The 25,459-nt window shown below is 46.6% G+C and overlaps 1 protein-coding gene across 4 annotated transcripts in view; it reads left to right on the forward strand.

The window, feature by feature from the left end:
- Positions 1 to 25,459, forward strand: part of tusc3 (tumor suppressor candidate 3) — a 650,472-nt gene that overhangs the window by 164,224 nt on the left and 460,789 nt on the right. For all 4 annotated transcript variants that reach the window (XM_072496838.1, XM_072496839.1, XM_072496836.1 and 1 more), the window contains one exon: positions 12,454 to 12,623. In XM_072496838.1, coding sequence (XP_072352939.1) covers positions 12,454 to 12,623 — 170 coding nt within the window. The remainder of the gene's footprint in view (positions 1 to 12,453; positions 12,624 to 25,459) is intronic.

The following is a 25,459-nucleotide window of genomic DNA, read 5'->3' on the forward strand; positions in this document are numbered from 1 at the left end:
GACAGAACTCAGGAGAGGTTACGATACTCCCGATCCCACAAAATATGACACAGTGTATGGAAAGGCTCAGTAAACCAAGGTCCACCACACTAAGAAAACAAAAAGGGATGGTCAATAGAGAATTAAAGGTGCTATATTTGAATGCGCGCAGTGTACGGAAAAAGGTAGATGAGCTTGTGGCCCAGATTGTGACTGGCAGGTATGATGTGGTAAGCATCACAGAGACGTGGTTGCAGGGTGTTCAGGACAGGCATTTAAACATCCAGGGATTCACAACCTATCGAAAAGACAGAGAGGTGGGCAGAGGGGGCGGGGTTGCCTTGTTAATCAGGAATGAAAAGGCAAAAAAAACATAATGGGAGTTATGTACAGGCCTCCTAACAGTGGTCAGGACCAGGGGCACAAAATGCACCACAAAATAGAAAGTGCATGTCAGAAAGGCAAGGTCACAGTGATCATGGGGGACTTCAATATGCAGGTGGACTGGGTAAATAATGCTGCCAGTGGACCCAAGGAAAGGGAATTCATTGAATGTTTACAGGAGGGCTTTTTGGAACAGCTTGTGATGGAGCCCACAAGGGGACAGGCCATCCCTAGTGTAATGTAATGAGCCAGACTTGATTAAAGATCTTAAAGTAAGGGAACACTTAGGAGGCAGTGATCATAATATGGTAGAATTCAATCTCCAATTTGAAAGAAAGAAGGTAGAATCAGATGTAAAGGTGTTACAGTTAAATAAAGGTAACTACAGGGGCATGAGGGAGGAACTGACGAAAATCGACTGGGAGCAGAGCCTAGTGGGAAAGACAGTAGAACAGCAATGGCAGGAGTTTCTGGGAGTAATTGAGGACACAGTACATAGGTTCATCCCAAAGAAGAGAAAGGTTATCAGAGGGGGGATTAGGCAGCCATGGCTGACAAAGGATGTTAGGGAATGCATCAAAGCAAAAGAGAAAGCCTATAATGTGGCAAAGAGTAGTGGGAAGTCAGAAGATTGGGAAGGCTACAAAAACAAACAGAGGATAACAAAGAGAGAAATAAGGAAAGAGAGGATCAATTATGAAGGTAGGCTAGCCAGTAACATTAGGAATGATAGTAAAAGTTTCTTTAAATACATTAAAAACAAACGGGAGGCAAAAGTAGACATTGGGCCACTCCAAAATGACACTGGTAATCTAGTGATGGGAGACAAGGAAATAGCTGAGGAACTAAATAAGTACTTTGCGTCAGTCTTCACAGTAGAAGACATGAGTAATATCCCAACAATTCAGGAGAGTCAGGGGGCAGAGTTGAATATGATAGCCATCACAAAGGAGAAAGTGCTAGAGAAACTAAGAGGTCTAAAAATTGATAAATCTCCGGGCCCAGATGGACTACATCCGAGAGTTCTAAAGAAGATAGCTGAAGAAATAGTGGAGGCGTTAGTTATGATCTTTCAAAAGTCACTGGAGTCAGGGAAAGTCCCAGAGGATTGGAAAATCGCTGTTGTAACCCCCCCTGTTCAAGAAGGGAACAAGGAAAAAGATGGAAAATTATAGGCCAATTAGCCTAACCTCGGTTGTTGGCAAGATTCTAGAATCCATTGTTAAGGATGAGATTTCTAAATTCTTGGAAGTGCAAGGTCGGATTAGTACAAGTCACCATGGATTTAGTAAGGGGAGGTCGTGCCTGACAAACCTGTTAAAGTTCTTTGAAGAGATAACAAATAGGTTAGACCAAAGAGAGCCAATGGATGTTATCTATCTTGACTTCCAAAAGGCCTTTGATAAGGTGCCTCACGGGAGACTGGTGAGTAAAATAAGGGCCCATGGTATTCGAGGCAAGGTACTAACATGGATTGACGATTGGCTGTCAGGCAGAAGGCAGAGAGTTGGGATAAAAGGTTCTTTTTCGGAATGGCAACCGGTTACGAGTGGTGTCCCGCAGGGTTCAGTGTTGGGGCCACAGCTGTTCTCTTTATATATTAACGATCTAGATGACAGGACTGGGGGCATTCTGGCTAAGTTTGCAGATGATACAAAGATAGGTGGAGGGGCAGGTAGTATGGAGGAGGTGGGGAGGCTGCAGAAAGATTTAGACAGTTTAGGAGAGTGGTCCAAGAAATGGCTGATGAAATTCAACGTGGGCAAGTGCGAGGTCTTGCACTTTGGAAAAAAGAATAGAGGCATGGACTATTTTCTAAACGGTGACAAAATTCATAATGCTGAAGTGCAAAGGGACTTGGGAGTCCTAGTCCAGGATTCTCTAAAGGTAAACTTGCAGGTTGAGTCCGTAATTAAGAAATCAAATGCAATGTTGTCATTTATCTCAAGAGGCTTGGAATATAAAAGCAGGGATGTACTTCTGAAGCTTTATAAAGTATTAGTTAGGCCCCATTTAGAATACTGTGAGCAATTTTGGGTCCCATACCTCAGGAAGGACATACTGGCACTGGAGCGGGTCCAGCGGAGATTCACATGCATGATCCCAGGAATGGTAGGCCTAACATACGATGAACGTCTGAGGATCCTGGGATTATATTCATTGGAGTTTAGGAGGTTGAGGGGAGATCTAATAGAAACTTACAAGATAATGAATGGCTTAGATAGGGTGGACGTAGGGAAGTTGTTTCCATTAGCAGGGGAGACTAGGACCCGGGGGCACAGCCTTAGAATAAAAGGGAGTCACTTTAGAACATAGATGAGGAGAAATTTCTTCAGCCAGTGAGTGGTGGGTCTGTGGAATTCATTGCCACAGAGGGCGGTGGAGGCCGGGACGTTCAGTGTCTTTTAAGACAGAAGTTGATAAATTCTTGATTTCTCGAGGAGTTAAGGGCTATGGAGAGAGAGCGGTTAAATGGAGTTGAAATCAGCCATGATTGAATGGTGGAGTGGACTCGATGGGCCGAATGGCTTTACTTCCGCTCCTATGTCTTATGGTCTTATCTTAGTGGCGTCTGCAATATTGGACATATTGCCCTTGGTCCCCAACTCCAAATCATCTATGTAAATTGTGAACAATTGTGGGCCCAACACTGACCCCTGAGGGACTAGCTACTGATTACCAACCAGATAAACACCCATTAATCCCACTCTTTGCTTTCTATTAATTAAGCAATCCTCTATCCATGCTACTACTTTCCCCTTAATGCCATGCATCTTTATCTTATGCAACAACCTTTTGTGTGGCACCTTGTCAAAGGCTTTCTGGAAATCCAGATATACCACATCCATTGGCTCCCCGTTATCTACCGCACTGTTAATGTCCTCAAAAAATTCCACTAAATTTGTTAGGCACGACCTGCCCTTTATGAACCCATGCTGCGTCTGCCCAATGGGACAATTTCCATCCCGATGCCTCGCTATTTCTTCCTTGATGATAGATTCCAGCATCTTCCCTACTGCCGAAGTTAAGCTCACTGGCCTATAATTTTAAGATTCTCGGATTTGATTACATGCCCATAGGATTGATGATCCAATTTCACATTGCCAACTAATGGTTTGAAGTTTCTACCAATGTTGAACAATGAAATTAGCAGGTAAAGGACATGCTTTGTAATTGGTAACTACATAAATAATTGCTGTACCCATGTAAACTTCACACAGTTTACATAGGATCCTTTGCAGGAAGGAGGTAGCTCTGCTACTTGAGTGATTTGCACAAACTTTGAAGTCAAGAGCTGACATATTCCAAGCACCCTAATGAGAAATGGCTATAGGACGATAAAAAGATGAATACACATGGAATGGAAAAGGTACAGAAAGGAATAACAAGACTGATCCGAAATGTAAGTGAAGTGCTGGGAGGAAAGATTAGAGAAGCTTGAGCATCACAGGCTGAAAATAAGATAATTAACAGGGACATCATTGAACTGTTTAAATCCTAATTGAAGTAAATCCAGATTATCATTTCATATTTGGCCTCTGAAAGTAAGATCAGAAAACATGAATTGAGCAGTCTACTGTGTGAAGTATTAATGGCAAAGTATTGAGTTTATTCAAAGTGTGATTGTGTACTGCAACTGCAACAAAGCTAGTGGGTGAATTTTGAAGAATGATGGGCGGGTTTCTCCGTTGTCTGACGCCAAAATCGTATTTAGCGATTTGGTGGAGAATCCCCGTTTGTGTCCGAATCAGGGCCGGTGCTGTTTTTCGGATGCTCCGCCCCCTCCAAATCGGTGTCATCGAGGCGCTCGGAGCATGTCGTTTTGAGGCCCTCCCCCAATGCTCCACCCCCGATGGGCCGAGTTCCCGACTGTGCAGGTCGCGTATGGTCTGTGTTTTCGGAAACCCGGCGTGGCACTGCGGACTAGGCGGAGCATTGGTGGGGGCCGCCGCTGACTTTTATTCTTAAAACTAGAAACTTCCTCCGGACATAGCCTCAGAATCTGAGAATCCAGCCCGATATTTCATATCAGGAACTGTCTTTACTGCAAGCATTGGACACATGGATTTCATATATACGTGGAAGGTGTTGATTGTTGCTGTTGCACAGTGCTTACAATCGTGTAGTTTTGGTGAGGGTGCAAACAAAGGGATGGCATTAATGGTAAGTTAATGTTTTGTACTTTGCTCAAAACTCTGCTAGATAGTCTTATTGATTCCCCTCTCTGGGCTTATTTTCTAAATTAATTCTGCCTCACTTGTTCATCCCCTATGGGCACATAGATATGTTTTTCTCCTTAAGGAGGGACTATGTTTTGTCCATTTAAAATGTTGTTTCTGTAGAAGTGTTAAATATTATGTGGGCCTTTTCTCAGTAGTGAAATTATAGATTGGAGCCAATGCTCATTGAAATTACCATCTGGCAAAGGTGACTGGAAGAACATTTTGGGGGAGGGAATGTTGGACAACTGTCTTTAGTTAATTGTAGCGTCCTTCTGGGAATTTTGCTTGAGGTTTGCTAAATCAACAAAGCCTGGGGATCAACCCAGATATTTTTATCATTTCCTTTTCATATTCAAATTATAGATTGAGAATTTTTCCGACTTTGAAAATCAGGTCTTAACAAAAAAGGAGGCTTGGTGAAATGAATGACATACACACTCCTTTATGTTGATTTTCATTGCTGAAAGCAGTTTCTTGTTTTTCTAACGTAATTTGATCAAAGCTTTCATTTAATCAACTGCTGCCTTATCCTCATTAACTGGTGTCCGATACAGTCAAAAATAACTAGTTTTTCATTTACACGTGGATATTTTGGTTGACGTTCAATCCTATATCAAATATGACACTTGACAATCAATTATCAGGGTCTCTAAATCAATGGTGATTCCCATTAAGATTGCTTTCCCAGGCTTTGGGGAAATTAATTGACAACGGAACCACCTATTCAAAAAGTTTTGATACAATTTCTTCGAGTGGCATGTTGCAATTCAAAGTAGCAGCAATGCCTTAGTCCTGGGACTGATTACAATAAAGAGTCAGAATTCTCAGCCCTGCTAGTTCACCCATTGGCATAAAATGCATAGGCCTATGCCAGATAATCTGCAGTCCAGTGTCATTATTCCCCTCTGTCAGTGGATCATTTGAGCAATAATAAGGAGACCACCTTTATCGTTTGTTATCTATGCAAATAATTTCATGACCCAAGAATCATAACAAAATAATTTTTGTGTGTACTGTTGCATTAGGCAGACTGGATAACACATTAGTGAGACGAAACTGATTGCAAACCAACAGTTTATATTAAAAAATGAATTAACAGATTACAGTTTTGTTTTACTAAGATGCATTTATTTCCAATTGTTCCATGTATTATTAAGAAAAAAACAATCTATTCAGTATTTCCCCTGTTATGGATATTCCCGGCTAATTGCTCTGCACATACATCTGGCGTCCATCAACTGGTCTGCTGGATCTGGTTCTCCAAGGAGGTCTCAACGGAGGAAGCAGGATTCATCTGAGACATGGCCTGGTGCCTCCTCCATCATCCGCACATGAATGTATTTCCCATCTGGCAGCAGAGCCAAATCGTATCCTTCCTGGCAATGCAACTCTCAACAGGTTGTCTGTGGCCGACACCAAAGACCCATTATTTTCTTGGGGCTCAACATGGACCTGGACTCCCAACGAGGAGACGAAGGGGCAGCCGTGAGGATCTGGATCCACGACCTCACGTACATACCACAGGACCTGATAAGTTGAAGGTCCCGCAGTGTACCTTCTTCTCTCTGTACACCAGCCACAGTGCCAGATCCTCCTCAGCGTGACCAGGTCGAGCATCTCCTACAACTCCTTGACCCTGGATTTCCGCCTCTTTTGGACCCCCTCGCCGCATACTCCTGACAGAAGGTACACACGTGAGTCTTGCCTACGTCCCCCCATAACCTCAAGGATGGGAAGCTTTCCCGTTTCCTTCTCCATCCAGAAGCAACAAAACAAGCCCAGGAACCGCTCATCCTCCAACAGCAGGTTGTTAAAGTGCCAGGTCTGTGACTGAGCGTGAGACAAGGTGAGCCAGATGAGGGATTGAGCACGACACCTGCTGTACCGAGACCGTCAGGACATGGGGCAGGGACACCCTGGAAATGTAGAGGCGGTCGAATCTGGACGCTCCGACCCCAGATGCTGGATGGAGAGGCCGCCAGACATCCACCAAGTCAAAGAACCCGACCAAGTTCCTTAACTTCACCTCCGCACGAGAGCCGCTCTGGGTATCGAGGCGGTCCTTTGTCCCGAGAATGCAAATACCCCCCCCCCCCCCCCCCCCAGGATGATGCCCGTGGCGATGGTGCCAAGGTGAGTGGACACAAAGAAAGTTGACTGCTGCTGGCCAGCCTGGAGAGCGTAGACACTCACAAAGTGAAGTACCTTGCCCCCCTCACGGACCGTCAGGTGGAGCAACCGGCCTGGCACTGGCTCCTTGACCCCAAGATCTCTGGCTGAAAACGAGGGGCTAACAAGATACCCACCCTGCCTAAACGTGAGGCCAGTGACTCATGTAGACCACTCCCCACATTGCCACTCCAAGAGCCACGTGGCTTCCTCTCCTGGAGCGGTGTGGGTTTCGTGCAGGAAGTATGCCGTATACTTCCGTCCCAGAGGACCGAGAAGTACTGGAACCTGTGGAACGTGTCCCTACTGCCGTTGATGTTGAGGCTGGCTATGGTCACCTCCATGTTAGCAGTAAAATGCAACCTTCACCTTTTTATTGATCAGTGGGAGCAGAGGAGCACATGCCCCTCCGCTCCCTCTGGAGTCTGGCGATGAAAGATTTCAGCCAGCGCTGCTCAGTTGTGTTTGTGTCTCCCGACTCTTTAATGTAGGCATGGGAAGACTTAATGAGCAGCTCCGTGTCTGACCACTGGTCGAGGGCTAGCTGTACTCGGTTTCAGTGATTGTGGTTAGCACGAGGGAGTTCACCGCCTCACTACAGATTAATCAAAATCATCCCCTGTGCCCCCCACTGAGCAGACGTCCTCCTCCGTGCAGTTGCCTTCTGGGATTGGGTCCCCTGCCACATTGAGTGTGGCGGGTGACATGGACGCACCTACTAGCCCTAGGTCTGCCTCGATTTCCCCCCCACCCCCCCTCCGGGACTGTGTTCCTCACTGGCCCCTCTCCGGGAACTGGGTCACAGGGAGGTGGTGGCTCAGACTTCAATGGAGATGGAAGCGCCTGGCGTCGGAGGTTGGGGCAGAGAAGGGGGGCCCTCCGCGTCACCACCACCAATGACCTTGAGGTCAGGAAGCTGCCACAGCCCTCCAGCGTTGTGAAAATGAATGCCTCCTTGTGCAAAATTGCACCAGGTGGAACAAGCCCTTGGGGGTTCCGCTCGCACCTGGCCCCGAGGCGGCCTGCTCGGGAGGCTGCGACAGCTCAGGGGCTGAGATGTGCTTAGCCTTTTCCGATTTCTTGCGGGGTAGGTTGCGATGTCAAGGGGCAGGGGTCAGGGCACCACCTTCTACTCACCGGTGGGGGGTCATGATGTTTTTCTCCCAACCTCCAAGGAGTGGTGCCGATGACAGGGGGGTGGCCTGCACCGAGGAAACCATCATTCCATTGCCCTCCCTTTCCTCAACACACCTCCGGGGTCGTAACTTCCTTGATCTACGCAATGGTTCGGGGACAAATGCATAACCGCCGTCCCCCTTGTGGACCAGCGCTGAAGCGACGCTGGGCCAGTACCTGACGCTGAGGCATTGATGGGCCCCGATGAGGTGGAGTGTCCACAGGCAAGGTGTATCAGTAGCCCCCGAGCCGGATTTCCATGGCGCGGGGTTCTCTAGGCCGATAGGATCGGGGGTGCCTGTGGCCGATCCTCACCTCATCTTCTTATGCATCTTGTGGCCTTGCGGATGCCCTTCCTTCTCCACGCCGGCAGCCGATTGGTTGATCGGCGCCGACGTGGTGTCCCCTCGTGAGGGTGGGATGGTGGTATGGAAGGGGAGGGGGGGGTGGCGCCAGCCGCGGCCACTTTAGTGTCCGTGGTGGCCTTGGAGGCGAGGTAATTCTTTTGCACATGCCCCACCTTCTTGAATGCATGGCACCGTGTGCCATCTGCAGACCAAACTATACGGAGAATCTCTTCTTGATCGGAAACTTTGAATCCCCCCTCTAATACCTCCTCCCGGGCCAGGCAAATGAAAGCCTGATGCCGGAAGGAGTAGATGTGTGTGAGGGAGGCACCCTTTAGGCCAAGAGGGAGTGGCGCCACCTCGGAACGTACCTCCCCCAGTAGTTGGAGGTGGGGGAGGAGGAAGGCCATAGGGAGGTCGGGCGGGGGACATTGGCGAGTATGACCTTCTCGACAGTGGCTTTAAGAGGGTCCACCGTCATGTCGGTCCTGTCCACCGTGAACCTTTTTAGAAGAGCGAAATGGACCGCCCTCTTGGCCCTCAGGAAAAACACAATCTTCCCAAATATACAAGAGGCGGTTACAATGGCCCAGGGGCCGACGACTCTGACCATTGCGCGAATGCATGCCTCCATGGTGACGGTGGGGTGAGCGTAGCACTTAATCCCCGGTGTCCAGGTTAGCAATCAGAAACGTGGCTGCAGGAGTAGTGGAGCCCAAAGAGGCCACCACCTCGCAGAGGTGACTCTGGTCTGCCCCACCACCAGTGTTGGTGGAGTGGCCATCAAGACAAGTGCCACGCCCACCCCAATGTGCGCTTTGCCGTGTCAGTGTAGATTTGAAAAAGACGGGGATGGAAGAGCGAGCTCCAACAATATGCTCTCCGCTTAAGAAGGTATGCGTTGGAACGAGGAAAGGAATGGAAGAGAGAGCAAGGGACACAGCGGGAGGAGGATAGCGGCACAAGAGGGTGGCACACCGTGGATGCATTTGTGCCTGAGGTGGGAGAATCTTGAGACTCCTGTGAAGCCGGAGGATGGGAGGATAGATAAGTACAAGCAGAGCTCCAGCCCACGAAGGGGGCCCAGCAAAACACAGTTCATGCTCCCACCCTAGGATGACCACACTGGTGTAAGTCGGTGCTGGTTTGCAAGGTCTTCAGCCCGAGTAGGGCTTAGCAAAAGCACAGTACGTGCTCCCACCCTGGAGCAACCACACTGATGGAATCCGACGTCCTCCCTGCCAAAAGAATCCGTTGCCGTACGAGGTCTTCAGCCCGGGATGTTCGAGAGGTTGTTGGGGAGGGGGATTTTGAATGACCCCTGGAGGTGGACCAGGCGCACAGGGTGCTGATGAGGAAGCCGCAGGGTGACGAACCGCCAAGTGCGATGGTGGTGCGGCTGCATCAGTTTTTGGACAAGGAGCGGATCCTGAGGTGGGCCAGGCAGATGAGGCGATGTACCCGGGAGGGCTGTGAGCTTCAAGTGTACCAGGACCTGGGCATGGAGCTAGCCAAGAGGAGAGCGTGTTTATTAAGGTGAAGCCTTCCCTCTTTTAGAAGGGGGTGAGATTTGGGATGCTGCACACGGCTCGCTTCTGGGTGACCTACAATGGCTATGAATTTTACTTTGGGACGCCGGAGGAAGCAATGGAGTTTTTGAGGGACAATGAACTGGCAGGAGAAGGAGGACATTGAACTTTGAAGGAGGTGTTTTTTTTCTTTGGGGGCCATTGTCCTGTATACTTTTGTGGAGGATGAGTGGTTGCTCTTTTCTTTGTTTTTGGTCTTTGAATGTTGGTGTTGTTTGCACCGGGATAGTGTTTGAGCGGGAGGGAGGGGAATCAGTGGGGGGTAGGATGCTAGGCAAAATGGGCGATGGCTGCCATGCTAGCTGGGCGGGCTAGCTCATGGAAGCGCAGTGGAGGTTGAGCAGGTGGTGAGAGTGTTGATGGGGGTTAGGATTGTTATTTTGTAGTGGGGAGGGACTGCTGACCGGGGTTGGGCATTTGAAGTGTGTGTGTGTGTGTGTGTCGGTGTGTGTGTCGGTGTGTGTGTATGTGTGTGTGTGTGTGTGTATAGGTGTAGTATTTGGAACCATCGGAGGCAAGGTTGCTGAGTCTGTTATCCACGGGTACGGCGGTGGGGCAGTTGAGGAGAGCTAAAGGGGAGGTATATGAATATGGACAAAGGCCGAGTAGGATGCTGGCATATCAATTGAGGAAGCAGGAGGCAGCGAGGGAGATTGGGAAGGTGAAGGATAGGGGAGGGATGGTGGTCTTGGACCCTATGAGGGTGAATGGGATGTTTGGGGATTTTTATAAGAGGCTCTATGAATCGGAAACCCCAGCCGGGGTGGAGGGAATGAGACGTTGTTTGGAGAGGTTGGTGTTCCCGAGAGTGGAGGACGAACTGGTGGAGGGACTGGGAGCCCTCACAGAGGTGGTGGAGGGCATGGGGGTGATGCAGGCGGGGAAGGCACCAGGCCCGGATGAGTTTCCAGTGGAGTTTTACAAGATGTTTTAGGGGGACCTGGGGCCCTTGCTGGTAAGGGCGTTTAATGAGTTGAGGGAGCAGGAGGTGCTCCACCCGACATTATCGCAGGCCTCGATCTCCTTAATTTTAAAGAAGGACATCGATCTGGAGCAGTGTTGGTCCTACAGGCCAATTTCCCTGTTAAATGGGGATGCTAAGTTACTGGCCAAGATCTTGGCCTCAAGGATTGTGTGCCAGGGGTGTTAGGGGAGGACCAGACCAGACGGTGTTTGTTCCGGGGAGGCATTTGTCGGCCAACATCAGCTGGCTATTGAATGTTATAATGATGGCCCCGGAGGCACCAAGTGTGGAGGCGGTGGTTGCCATGGATGCGGAGATTATTTGTTGGAAGTGCTGGGGCGGTTTGGGTTTGGGCAGGGGTTTTGTGGATTGGGTTCGGCTGTTGTACCGGCCACCAGTAGCGAGTGTGCGAATGAACCGGGTGAGCTCGGAGTATTTCAGGTTGTACCGTGGGACGAGGCATGGATGCCCGCTCTTCTCTTTGCCTTGGCGCCGAGAGCGTCAAGACACTGGCGGGGGATAGTATGTGGGGGGTGGGGGGGTGGGTGGGGGTGGTGGTGAAGCATAGGGTTTTGCTGTACACTGACGACTTGCTGCTTTAAATTTAGAACCTGTTGGTAGGTTTTGGGGGGATTTTGAGTATTTTGGAGGAATTCAGCCGGTTCTCGGTTCCAAATTGAATATGGGGAAGAGTTATATTTTCCCGATTCAAGTGAGGGGGCCGGAGAAGTGGCTGAGGGTTTTGCCATTTAGAGTGGTGGGCGGGAACTTCCGATATCTGGGTATCCCGGTTGGCGCAGGGGTGGGAGGAGCTGCACAAGCTGAATTTGGCTTGGTTGGTAGAACAGATGAAAGGGGATTTCAGGAGATGGGATGTACTCCTGCTGTCACTGGCGGGACGGGTGCAGTTGGTGAAGATGATGGTTCTCCCGAGGTTCTTGGTTGTGTTCCAGAATATCCCGATTTTCTTTCAAAGGCTTTTTTCAGGGTAAATGCACTGATTTTGAGGTTTGTTTGGGTGGGTAAAGCCCTGCGGGTGAAGAAGTTGCTCCTGGAGTGGGGTCGAGGGAGATGGTGGTTAGTTCTTCCAAAGTTAATGAACTACTATTGGGCAGCGAATATAGCCATGGTGAGGAAGTGGGCAGTGGAGGAGGGGTTGTTGTGGGAACAGATGGAGGCAGCCTCTTGTAAAGACACAAATTTGGAGGCATTGTTGACGGCGCCTTTGCCGTTCTCGCCAGCCAGGTATTCTGCAAGCTCGGTAGCGGTGGCGGCCCAGAGGGTTTTGTGATTGTGTTTGATGTCTAGATATATAAATGCCTCAAAAAAATATTTTTCAAAAAAAAAGTCAGTTTATGTGCTCCAAAAGTTTCTTAATTACCAGCCTCGTTGGAAACAATAATAATGATTATTTCTCTATTGTCAGATGTTTAGATTAGAGGGTAAATATTTCATGCTTTCTGGAATTTATTTTTAACAATTATATTCATATACTTCCTCCTAAATTGTTTCTTTCACCGTTTTGACTGCAATACATTCTACAACAAGTATTTTATGACTGTCATATAATTGATGTAAGAGATTTTCCTGTCTAATCCTCATTATTTTGTGTTGTACTTCAGAACCTTCTGGCAGAAAAAGTGGAACAACTAATGGAATGGAGTTCCAGACGTTCTGTCATTCGAATGAATGGTGACAAATTCCGAAGGTTTGTGAAGGCCCCTCCTCGTAATTACTCTGTAATTGTGATGTTCACAGCTCTTCAGCCCCAGAGACAGTGTTCTGTCTGCAGGTAAGAAAGAAACATTGATTCATCTTCCACAATAAAAATGACTGGGTAGGATGGAAAAATTTGGTGAGGTTTAAACTTTAAATAAACTGTATTCCATCAATGTTATGACATCTATGTCTAACTCCACTTTAGCTTCCGCATAACATTTGAAAGGCTTATAATACAGAAAATTAACATTTAAAATATATAATTTGAGTGTACCATGTGACTGCACATGTCGAACACAAAATGAAGACAGTCCAATTGTTTCTATGTGCACCTCCATGACATGATTACAATTACCCTGTCAAATGTGATTTACCCAGATTTTATCGAGATCAGTACAATATTTTTCTAATTAGAACTCAAACTTTCTTGGTATTATCGTATGTTATTTAAGTATTTTTAGTGCTTGAACCTGAATTCAAAATAACCCATTCATTACTCCAAAGAACACTTACATTTTACATTTATTTAGTGAACCTTGGTTAACTTACTGCTTAATGTATCAATGCCTGTATCAACATTGTGATTTGTTCAGAACTAACAATAGTTCCTTCAAAAAACATGAATAAAATGCAGGTTTGAATTCAGCATTATCTTTTATGCTGATTTGTTTATATCAGCTTTTCTCCTGTCTTGCCTCTTTTTGAAACTTCTTCCTGTGTTCTCCAATCATTGGCATTCTTATTCATCCAGAAGAGGCAGCCTGATTCTGAATTTTACCACAGCCTAGTTGTCAGTATCACCAGGGAGTGCACTCCATTGTGCAAATATGGGAAATACTGCCTCTCTTCCACCTTTCAGAGATAAGTGCACCAAAATCACAATGCTCTTCATCCAGCAGGGTGCCTAAATATTGCCAAAATCTTTCTCAAAACAAACTCCGCGTTTACATTAGAATTGCTATACAATAAATGACTAACATTTTGTACTATTGCCATTTGAACTGAGGTGCAACAGCCAGCAGTACAATTGCAGGTTTTAACTTTTTCCACATTTTGAGCCCTCTGGTGAAGGAGTAATAGTAGCAAATATTGTAGCAGTTTAATGTGATGAATTTGGAGCGTTGAATATGAAATTTGATGTAATGGCACATTGACTTTTATATGTGGCAGTATCAATAAACAAACCTATTGATTGTTCGTTTGGGCTAATCCTAAGGATCAAGGATCAAACATTCAGAGCAGGTCAGCATTAACAACGTGCTGCAATAAACAAAAGCATACTTGCATCATATCAGTAGGTTAAGAGGATGTGCAGTGGAACCATAAAGTGCTGAAAGTTATAAGTTAGGCATCTGTCCTTCTTGGGAGATGATAAGCTTATATCACATTTGTATTGAGCATCGTCTGTTCTGGCGGTAGAGGCCGAGTGACAATCTCTTCTACAGCTAGCACAGATGAATAGTGTCGGATCAAGGTCGACTGCAATTACCATGACATCTGCTTGTTAAATATTGTGGGAGGTCTTTGCTTGCATTGCTTTAGGATTCTGGCTTCACGCATTTATCCTGAGTCTCAGTGAGGCTGCTGGCAGATCGACAGTCGACATGGTTTTCTCACTTTGTCAGTTACAGGAGAAGTGTTGCGAAAAGTGCAGGCCATTCTACTTTGCCTTCTTAGAGCACACTAAGACCTTTGATCTTGTTGGCAGAGACGGATTCTTAAAACCGTTTCTGAAAATAGGCTGGCCTCCTGGCATAATTTCTTCTCTCCCTGAGAACATGCACCGTTTTGTTAGTTTTTTTTCATAAATATTTTTATTCTACTCCTTTTTCACATTTTCATCCAAATTTCCACCCACCAACAAACATCAGCGGTTACAAATACAATGTCAATACCTTCGCCAACAATTCCTCCCTCCCACCAACCCCCAAACAACCCTCAACATTTTAAATACCAACATCAAAAAAAATAATTCAGGAATCCACCACCCACCATAGTCACCAACAACATACACAGTCCAACACCAACCCAGCCAATGTTCAATGTCATCCAATTCTTCAACGTGCATAATAAACAAAGCCCATGAATTGTAGAACCATTCCATCCTTCCCCTCAACTCAAACTTCACCTTCTCGAGTGTTAAAAGCTCTAACAGATCCCCCCACCACGCCAGGGCACAGGATGGAGAAAACTGACCTCCACCTCAACAGGATCTGCCTTCAGGCAATCAGCGAGGCGAAGGCTAAAACATCTGCCCCGATACCCTGAATATGGCCTCCAGAGGATCTGGCTCAAGCCTCACATGTACCATCTTCGGAATTAGCCAGAACACCTCCCTCCAATACCCCTCCAGATTTTGACAGGACCAAAACATATGAACTTGGTTCCCCCACCCCACCGCAATGTTCACAAACATCCTCTACCCCCTCGTCTTTGTGTGGTGCGCCCTATACACCACCTTTAGCTGTATCAGCCCCAACCTCACGCACAAAGTTGAGGCATTTACCCTCTAGAGGATCTCACACCACAACCCTCCTCCATGCTCTCTCCCAGCTCTTCCTCCCACTTTGCCTTAATCCCCGCCAGTGGTGCCTTGTCATCTCCCAGAATCGCCCCATAAATTGCCGACACCACCCCCTTCTCCATTCTCCCTGTCGTCAGCACCTCCTCCAACAGTGAGGAGGCTGGCGCCAACAGAAAGCGAAATCGCGAACCTGCATATACCTAAACATATCCCCTTCCCCAACCCATATTTTGCCCCCAGCTCCTTCAATCCCGCAAACCGGCCTCCGAGAAACAAATCCTTTAATGCCCTGACTCCTTTCTCCTCTCCTTTCTGAAAACTCCCATCCCACTTCACTGGCTCAAATATGTGATTCCCCCGAATTGGCATTTCCCTTGACCCCGCGCCCAGCCGAAAGTGCTGGCGCAACTGCCTCCAGATTTTCAATGTCCCTACTACTACCGGACTCCCTGAGTATTTCCCCGGGGCCATCGGGAGTGACGCTGTTGCCAACGCCTTCAATCCTGACCCCCTGCACAGACTCTATTCCATTCTAACCCATTGGGGGTCCCCCCCCTCGAACCCAGCTCCTCACCTTCTCCGTGTTCGCCGCCCAGTAATAAAATAGTAAATTCGGAAGACCCAACCCACATGACTGCCGTCCTCTCTGCAACAACACCTTCCTAATCCTAGCCACTATCTCCCCCACTCCGCGCACCCCCCCCCCCCCCCCCCCCCCACACACACACATAAATGAGGTAATCATCTTTTTGACCTCCTTGAAAAATGCCTTTGGCCGGAAGATCGGCAGACACGGAAAAATAAACAAGAATCGCGGCAACATGTTCATTTTAATTGCCTGTACCCGACCTGCCAGCGACAGAGGGAGACCATCCCACCTTGCCAGATCCGCTTTCACCTTGCCCACCAGACTAGTAATATTATACCTATGGAGCCCACCCCCCAATCAGTTTTGTTAGTTATAATGTTATAATGGAGCAACATCAAACACTTTCAAGATCAACAGCAGGATGAAATAGGGATGTGTCCAACACTATTGTGCATGCTTCTATCCATGCTGCTAATGTACACTTCCGGCTGGTCAGATGAGGGCCGACGGCAAGGCTGTTCAACATCCATGCCAAGGCCATATTACGCAAAGTCCTAGGCTGTGAGTCACTGTTTGCTGATGATATCACACTGACATCATGGACTGAAGTTCAGTTGCTACAGCTACATTTACATCACTCATGTCTTGTGCCTGAGATCTTTTCTTCTAACAGAGACATAAAGATTTATGCAGATGTTGCAAGAGTTTTCCGATTTTGATGATTTCAGGTGGAATAAATTATTTCCTGGGGCTTTACCACAGGCGAGACAGTCAATGGTTTTGGTGGGCTCTACTGTGATGGGCTTACTGTCCAGCTGCTCCATGATAGGAAAGTGTGGAATGGTGCTGAGGCCATCTTCAATGACAAAGTTCTCCATTGCATAGAGTTTGAGGCAATGATTATCCTACCTTCCAATCTGCTTGCGAGGTTTAGTGACAAGCAACCCTTTGTTTCTCTTCAAAGGAGCTGATTTGGTTGCTACTGGGCACATTCCTTTCTTAATTCTTCAATACATCTCTCTAGGATCCTCAGATTCTGCAGCAGATTACATGCTGTTGCAAAATTTTAATCAAGATTGAATGGTGCAGTGTTGAGCTGTCTGCTGAGATTTAATTCTGGCAGCTCTGCGATTTGTTTGCAGGGGACTTGTAGCTCATGAGGGTTCTTTTCTTGTTTGCAGAAAGACTCTATTTCATGCCCATAAGCCTCAAACCAGTCAGCATTTCTCTGATTTATTTTCTTGTACACAGTGAATACAGAGTTATAGTTGGTGATGTGTAGATGATCCCACTTTAACATTGCACTCTGGTCTTGGGCATCATTGTCTGAAAGAGCCTGATCAAAGATTTTGTGGAACTCCTAGGTCCTTTGCGGGTTACTGGTACAGTAAGTGTTGATTCGAATATGACCTTTGTTCTTGGAACTTCCTTGGATGCAGCCTGACTTTGCTACATGCCAGGGAGTGGTCAGTGTTATAGTTAGCACTGTAATAGCTACGAATGTTGAGGACACTGCTGAGAATGGTGTGCCTCGTGAAGATGAGGTCCAGTTGGTGCCAGTGGCATGATCTTTAAGTTCTCCAGGACAATTTGGGTCATGGATTAGTTTGGAAGTGGCTGTTCATCGTTCTGAATTCATGGTAGCAGCATTGCACCAGCAAACTCTGTCCATTTTTGATCATCTTTCCAATTCCCTGTCCACATGAGCCTTGTACGTTCTTTCTGAAATACAGCTGTCTGACGTGTGTCACCAACCTGCAAAGGGCCATTGGTAAGGCCAGGCATGTTGTCCTGATGTCCCAGCTTCCTATGTGAAAAGCTGACGTCTTCTTTGTTTATTTTGTTTGTGGGTGGCACACACACACACAAATTGTTGTCGTCCAAAGCAAAGGTTAAAACTAATACTGTTTGTTACCAACTCTGCTGCAGCAGTTGCCGGAAAGCTGCCTGATAAATGACAGTTACCTGTGGGACTCCAGTTTGGATTTTTTTTAAAATCCGTGATTATTCCCTTCACCTTCTTCTCTTCTGAGACACCTACAAAGCAGTGAGGCTATTTCCCAATAGTCGGGGCTCTGCTTTGTGGGCACCAGGGCAAAACCACATACTAGTGGGCCTGCACACCATGCATCTGGGAGCTGGGTCTTCTCTGAGTACTCAAATTTAGTTTTGCCTGGGACCACGGGCTACCCAGCTTACACAGTAGCTAATCTGCTTATCACCTCTTGCTTTCAGCCCTCACCTTCGGCTAAAAGTACAGATATTGTGATAAAGGGAGCAGAAAATGTAGCTTTTCCCTGCCGTTGGCTTTCCATCAGCAAGCCCTATGTAGTGCCTCCAAATTGCGGCATACATAAATTAGGTACCCCGTGATATTTACAAATAAACAAGTAAGAGAGCATAAGACAGCATTTGAAGTTAACAGCAGAATGTTATCAAGTATTTCACCAGACTTCCAACAGTTAACTGTAGTCGATGGGATCCAAGCTGAGAAGCAAATATTGTAGAATCATAGATTATTTCCAGAGCAGAAGGATCCATTTGTCCCATATTAACATGCTTGCTTTCTGTGAAAGCAACTTAGCTAGCTCCACTCTCTCGTCTTTTCCCTGCAAATATTTTTTCTTCAGATAATTAGGTAATTACCTTTTGAAAGCCAAGGTTGAATTTGCCTCCACCACACTCTCAGGCAGTGCATGTCAGATGCTAACCATTTGCTGTGTAAAATTATTTTTCTCATGTTGCCTCTGGTTCTTTTGACAATCATCTTAAATCAGTGTCCCCTGTCTCTCGGTCCTTTCAGCAATGGGAATAGCTTATCCCGAACTACTCTGTCCAGACCCATGGTGGCCTGGCCTGCGATTGTGGCTCACCGATCCACGGGCGGGCCTGTGCCATGGGGGCACTCTTTCCTTCCGCGCCGGCCGCTGTAACGGTCTACCATGACCAGCGCGGAGAATAACCCCCCTGCGCATGCACTCGGATAACGCCAGTACACGCTGGCGCTCCTGCGCATCCGCCAACTCACGGCAGCCGGCGGTGGCCCGTTGGCGCGGTGCCAAGCCCTTCGGCGCCGACTGGCGCGGCGCCAACCCTGCCAGCGCCGGCCTAGCCCCTGAAGGTGCAGAGGATTCCGCACCTTCCGGGCAGCCCGACGCCGGAGTGATTCACGCCACTCCTTGCCGCCGGTATGGCCCGCCCCGCCGGATAGCGGAGAATCCTGCCCAATATTTTTATTCCGAGGAGTCACAGGTGGGACTGAGTCAGTCTTGCTGACCCGGAAGCAGTTTAGCTGTGGCCACAGCGGTGTGGGAGTACTGAGGTGGGCCCAGCTCGGTTTTCTGTTTAGTATTAGGGTTTTCAGGGCTGAAAGTGTGAATATGTGGGACTGTGGAAACAGTATACACCGCATGATGATTTAAGAGTCGAGAAAGAGAAAGGTTTTGGCTTAGACTGAGTTTGATCTGTCATCGTGTGTATCTGTATATAGTTATGTTAATCCAATAAACCAGTTATTGTTTAGACGTCCCTATGTCTCTGCAATCGTTCCTTAGCCAGTCACAGCCAACGTACAACATGGTGACAGAGGTGGAATCTTACCAACATGCTGGCAGCTGTGAAGGACCCCAAAACCTCTGAGAATCAACTTCCAAAAATACATTACAAGCTTGAGTTTGAATAAGTACCCAAATTGAACGCATTAGTAAGACAGTTGAAAATGCCTAAAAGAGCTCCAGACGTGGTGACAGAGAGACAGCAGAAAAAAAATCAACTGTTCAGTTTATGAAGGGCTACACCCATAGCACATGGTGGTCTAAGTAAAATCTCAATTCAGCAGCAGAGTCAAAGAACCTAGTGACGATAAAGGAAGGCTGAGCAAACCTTGAAAAGGGCTCAAAATTTTCAAATTAATGGTGTTGTAAGCAAGCAGCTCTGGGCAAATGTAGTGAGCATGGGTTTCAATATGTCCTACTGTCTCGATCCAAGGTTGTGACCATTACACATGGCAGCCGCGAGACAGAAATTGAAAAAACAAATTGGCTGCTCAAACGTGATTCCTCAGCAGGAGAAAAGCAGTGAACAGAGCTTGATAATTACTTCCAGCGATTAGTTTAAAAATTCTCCAGTTGAGGATGGATTACCAACCACAGCGGGTATCAGTAAAAGGCTGATCAGATGAGACAAACAGAGATTCGTAAACAAAATAGAGCCATACTCGGAGGAGAAGACAAACCATGGTTCAGAACCCCCCCAAAGATGGTATATCTTATTAAACAAAAGAATGCCAAACCACTCGAGGGAACAGGCACATTATGGAACTAAAGCTCAAGGCGCCATTAAACCATGCCAGCATGGTCGCGTCAGAAGGCCCCACAGGCACGTGCGGTGTCTTGCAAACACTGCAGAATGCTTTTATTGTAAAAGATTTGGACACTTGGAAAGATGTGCAGAACTAAAAACTCCAGATGCACAGAGAACAAGACAATCTTTGAACACAAGGCCATTAATGAAATTGAGCAATCTCAACAAGAAGAGGAACCACAATGTGTTTTTGATGAAATCAAAGACCCCAGATGCACATTCTGGAATGTAGATTTTTGTGTCAATGGACAAATCACTAATTTCAAATTGGACACAGGAGCAATTGTAATATTCTCGTTCAACAACGAACCATGGCTAATAAACCAGCGGCTGAGGATAACTGAAACCCTGTTATATGGTCCAGGAGGGATCAAACTACAAGTCATAGGCACGTTGCAAGCAGTGCTCCAATATGAGAACAAACAGATGCGGGAAACATTTCATGTTATTCTCAATCAGGAATTTTCTCTTACGAGCTGAAATGCCTGGATGTCAAAGAACAGAAGGTCATCATGCCAAATCTAAGCCCTTCAAATGTCCATCTGCACTGAAGATCTAGATTGGGATTTCAGCACTAAATTTTTGGCACTCCGGACCGAAGTTCAACCCTTTTGTCCAGAGGATGGAGAGTAAACTTGTTCTCACAAATGAAGGACTGAAATAAATGGACCAATGAACACCTGAGTGCTACCATGATCTTTCATAACTCTGTGTATCAGCTGAGAAGATGGAAAACAAACTCATGCATTAGAATGCACTAGCACACTACCACTGGTTACATGACCCCTTTGTAAGTTTATCCATCCACCAAAAATAGTATTCCAGGAGGCTAACAGTCAAACAAATCCAGAACCAGAGACTGGACGTTGGTCAATTGCCTTCCTCACAGCTTCCCATCCTACCCAAGAAATTAATCCCAGGGCTAACAGTCTGGGGCTATCAGAAGTTTTGCAACCAAGACCAGTCCAAAAAGAATAGGAGGTATCGTACCAAAATCTGACCAGGCTGAACAAAGGAGATAAGGTATGGAAAAGAGATTAAGGTAGAGAAGGTATCATTGCCCAAAGGGATGATGTTCAACAATGACCTTAATTGATACATACCCCAGAAGGCACGATAAGAAGGCACAGGAGAAATTGATCGAAGAATGTTGTGCTGTAAAACTCTATGACTTTATTCATCCAAGAAAACCTTTGGAAGCACCAAATATTGAGAGTAAAACTGACAGATACTGCAACTGTTTCCAAAAATCAACCAAATCAAACCAAAGTAGTTCAAAGGGAATCTGACAAGGGTGGGGGTAGGTATGATTTCTAGTCCGTGATTGTCATCAAAGAGAATGGCCCCGAGATAGAGGGTCATTCCCTGGCTCTGCACTCTGGCACTGCCCCCTGGTTTTTCACAGTTTCTGCCTGGACAGCTCTTTAGCTTCCAGGCAGGGGTCTCTGATATGGGGGTTCTGTTGGGGAGTCTGGGAGTGGGAGGTGGGGGGGGAGGGGCGGGGGGAGAGGGCAGGATTTGCAATTTGGGAGGGAGGGGTTCCCCAATGTGCTTTGGGGGCACCTACATAACATGCTTACCCCCTTGACACATTGCGAGGTCCACAGCATCAGGGCCACGCTTAAAAATACTTGTACCAATTCATACCATGTGATCCCGGCCAAGAGGGCCATAGCATCATGGAGGCATGAAGAGTCAGGTGTCCAGCTTGTTAATCAAATGCAAATGAGTTCAAATTACCCATTTGCATCCTCCTGCTGGCGTAGGCCACGTAGATTGCTGCTGCCACTGGTGGGGAGCCGGAGCATCAGAACGGGAATCTTTGTTTATTGCTTGACATGCGATCCTCCGCCACATCAGGAACTCTGCTGCAGGCAGCAGTGAATCCACCCCTGACTGTTCTCTTGTTTTCGTAAAAAGAGGAATTTCACCCGCATTACCGTTGTATGCATTTTGTATCATTTTTGCTTTAATTCACATTTTCTTACTTCTACCTTATCTTTCCTTTACTTTTCATATATTTTTTTTTTCTGTAACTTTGCCACTTCTTTCTTCTTTGTATCAGAGGAATCAAATTTTACAGCTTAATGATCAACACGGCAGGTGTCAAGTGGCAAATATGCTATTCTATAAACATATCATAATTCAATTTCCATTCCATTCCTCCACCATGGCACATTATGTTCTGTGTCTTCACGGGTATTAAGTCCAAAAATGGTATTTGGAAAACTTATCTCAGACTATTGGAGCCTAAATATAGAACAGAAGTTGGGAGGCTTTTAATTAAGACTTTTGCATAAAATTGTACTTGCATTCATTAACGAGGGGTAGTAATGGGGATCAGGTGGCTGTGTCAAGATCTTGTTAATTAAGCTGTTGTGAAAAATAACCTTGCCAAGAATATGGAAATTTACAATGATATCCCATCCATTGCATGCGGTGCTGTCAAGTGTTTACCAGGTGGCATTTTTCTTTGAATTACCTGGCTGCAGCTACAAGAAAATACTTGATAAACTACCAATGATTTCTGAACAAAATCATTATGGCAATTTTGATTCATCAATCAAAGGACCAAATGCTATTTGTGTAGATAGCACTTGAATATAGCAGGTGTGAACCTTGGTTCAGTGGTAAATTGTTCACTGGAAACAAGGTGCTGATTCAATCCTCGCTGCAGTGTCATACTAAAGGAAGGCTGCAATGGCAGAGATGCCAACTTTTGGATGAGATATTACACCAAGGTCCCATCTACCTCTCAGATGGAAGTAGAAGATGCTGTAGCACATTTCAAAGAAGAACAGGGCTTTCCCTGTGTGTTGGCCAACATTTAACCCAACATCACAAAAAACAAATGATCACGTCATTTAACTCAATGATTTGTGGGACTTTGCGGTACATGAAGTGGATTCCACTTTGCCCCATATTACAATAGTGATTACATTTCAGAAATACTTTATTGTCTGTGAAACACCTTGGGATATCCTGTGGTCATGAAATGCTCCATGTAAATGCAAGTTCTGTTTGATTTTGGATTTCATTTATGACTCATAATTAAAATTGAATGTAGGTTCTGTCATTCTTTATGAGCCTGCATCTTAATTCATCCATCCAGTGACCCTACATTCCTCCCACTGCTTCTCCTCTTGTTTCTGAAATGATTCTAGATTTTGCCTCCATGACTACCTGGAGGTCTATTCACATGTTGATTACATGTAATGAGGAACGCGTGATATCCGTCCTCAAGTTACTTTTTGTTAGTTTGAATCTGTATACCTTTTTCCCTCTTCCACAATTAAATAAAGCAATAGCTTAAGAGTATTTTTTCCACACTATTTACAATCTCTTGTACTCCCATGAATAGTGTGAGATTCCAGTCTTTTCTCATAACCCAGATGCTTGGCACTAAGAACCCCTGGCACGAAGGAGCATCCTTGTCACTCTTCCCTGCACTGACTTAAGCACTTAAAAATCTCATTAGTTCCTCAGAAACCCGAACTGGGCACAGTACTCCAGGTGCAATTTGACCAATACACTGTACGGTTTAAACACAAATTTGTTTTACTTGTATTCTACTATTTTGGCAGAGTTCAAAATTGTCTTTGCTTTGTTGATTGCTGCTCCGTATGTGCCTTACATGGTTAAGTTAAATAAGAACATAATGAATGGGAGCAGGAGTGGACCACTCAGCCCATTGGGGCCTGCTTCACCATTCAATATGATCATGGCTGATCTTGGGGTTTCAATTCCATTTTCATGCCCGCTCCTCAAATATCTTAATTCCCGAAGTGTTCAAAAACCTATCCATCCCACCCTTAAATGTATTAAATAATGGACTATCCACAACCCTTTGAGTGAAGTAATGGTAACAAGATGCTCTTCAGTGCTAATGCAACTTTAACATTAGTTAGTTAAGCATCAATCATGGATTATGAATTGCCTATCTTGTTTTCCTGACTTTAGTACTTTGTTTGCATTGGATATTGGATAAGAGTTTCCATTAGGTTATGCAGCTTTATCCAGCACAATTGAGCCAACATCAGCCAAAACAGCACAAAAGATTTTTTAAAATTTAGTAATGGCATGCGGGTACCACTGGTCCATCCCCACTTGACCTTGAGAAGGAACCTGGAAATCATGGGGTTGATCAAGGAGATGACCGAGGTTGGTCTGCGCCGCAGAGGTGAGGATCCACTGTCCCTCCACCCAGATGACCTGACTCAAGTGAGTTGTCCATGCCAGCGAAAATTATCCTTCCCTCTCTCTGTTCACATGTTCATTGTCTCGCAGGATCTCCATCTGATTGGGCCCCCTTCGCCACCCAAGAGACGACCTTGCAGGAGAGCTTCGAGGAGACCACCATTGAGGCGGCACAACTATCACACCCATCTTCCAACAGCGCAGAGGCACATGCCTTGGTGGGCGACATTAGTTGATAGGCTTCTGGGGCACCATCTGGTGAGCATCACACAGTTGTTGAAGCACATCAGTGGACGCAGGAACCTTCAAGGGAGTCAGCAGTCAGACATCTACTGGATCCAAGGACTCAACTAGGTCCCAGTCAGATGCTGAGCCTCTGGACAAGGTTCTCCCAGAGTTGATGCAGATGATAGGATACAGCCGTAACATTCATTCATGGATACCATGGGCATTCCAGAGAGTGCATCGCTGATTGGAAGAGTCCCAAAGGCTACAAGCACAGGAGATGGTGCCAACAGTGCATGGCACTGAGGCCAGCACTACTAGGGTGAGGACTGCAGTGGAAATGCTGGAGCACAACGTCCGCATCTTGAGTGGTGGTGCCCCAGGCATGGCTCAGTCTATGATTACTATGGTTGAGGGCATGAACATCATGTCCCAGTCAATCATGAACATGTCCCAGATACAGGGGCACATTGCCAATGCACTGAGGAGCATGACTGATGGCGTCAACACCGTGATTGCGACAATGGGGAGTTGCCAGGACTGGCAGAACCAGATGATGCGGGGGCCTCTGGAGCTCACTCCAGCTACCCCTCTGGTCCATGGAGACCTATTGGCCCGTTCTCCATCCCCTCCTGGTCCGCCTTCTCCTCCTCATATGAAGCCTCATGACCTTCCTCCTCCAGCATGTCACCCTGCTGCTGTGCCAGGATAAAACAGACCACCGCAAAGCAATCTGGGGGGTGTATTTAAGTGCACAACCAGCGTGCCCCAAGTATCGGAACTGTATTTTGAGCCGTCTGATGCACCACTCAATGACAGCATGGGTGGCAGCATAGGCTTCGTTACATCGGGTCTCTGTTTCTGTCGCTGGCCTCCGCACTGGCATCATCAGCCAGGACATAAGCCTGTACCACTTATCCCCAAGAGCCAACCCATCATCCTAAAGTGGTCCTCGAAGATGCCAGGGATCTCCGAGTGTATCAGGATGCAGCTGATCCGCATACTCCCTGGG

Source organism: Scyliorhinus torazame, chromosome 3, assembly GCF_047496885.1.
Source record: "Scyliorhinus torazame isolate Kashiwa2021f chromosome 3, sScyTor2.1, whole genome shotgun sequence".
NCBI lineage: Eukaryota > Metazoa > Chordata > Chondrichthyes > Carcharhiniformes > Scyliorhinidae > Scyliorhinus > Scyliorhinus torazame.